A 334-nucleotide genomic window follows, 5' to 3' on the forward strand; every position below is an offset into this window, starting at 1 on the left:
TATCCATGATCCCACCCAGCTGCATTTACTTTTTTCGGTGTTGATGTCGCTCTTGTTGCTTTCTCTTCGATTTTCTTTCCTTACTTAAAACCCCTTTGCTGATAACGCACCGTCACTCTGTCCCCAGCAGGAGCGCCGCCGTGGCCAGAGCCCGAGGGAGGACCCGGCGCTGACACCCGCCGGCGGACGATGACGGCGACGCCCCCGGCCGGCAGCGGTGGCAGCTAGGACGCGCCGCCCGCCATGATGACGGAGACGGAGCTGGTGGTCCCCCGCGCCCCGGAAACCTCAAATCTCCGGCCCGATGCCTCCTCGACGCCTGCACAGAAGGTCG

At 63.2% G+C, this 334-nt stretch overlaps 1 protein-coding gene across 1 annotated transcript in view; it reads left to right on the plus strand.

The window, feature by feature from the left end:
* Positions 1-334, plus strand: part of LOC119590732 — a gene marked incomplete at both ends in the record, with an annotated part of 85,576 nt that overhangs the window by 53,584 nt on the left and 31,658 nt on the right. The window contains 1 exon segment of the mRNA XM_037939422.1: positions 128-334. Coding sequence (XP_037795350.1) covers positions 244-334 — 91 coding nt within the window.

The sequence above is a fragment of the Penaeus monodon genome, chromosome 27 (genome assembly GCF_015228065.2).
Source record: "Penaeus monodon isolate SGIC_2016 chromosome 27, NSTDA_Pmon_1, whole genome shotgun sequence".
Classification (NCBI taxonomy): Eukaryota; Metazoa; Arthropoda; class Malacostraca; order Decapoda; family Penaeidae; genus Penaeus; species Penaeus monodon.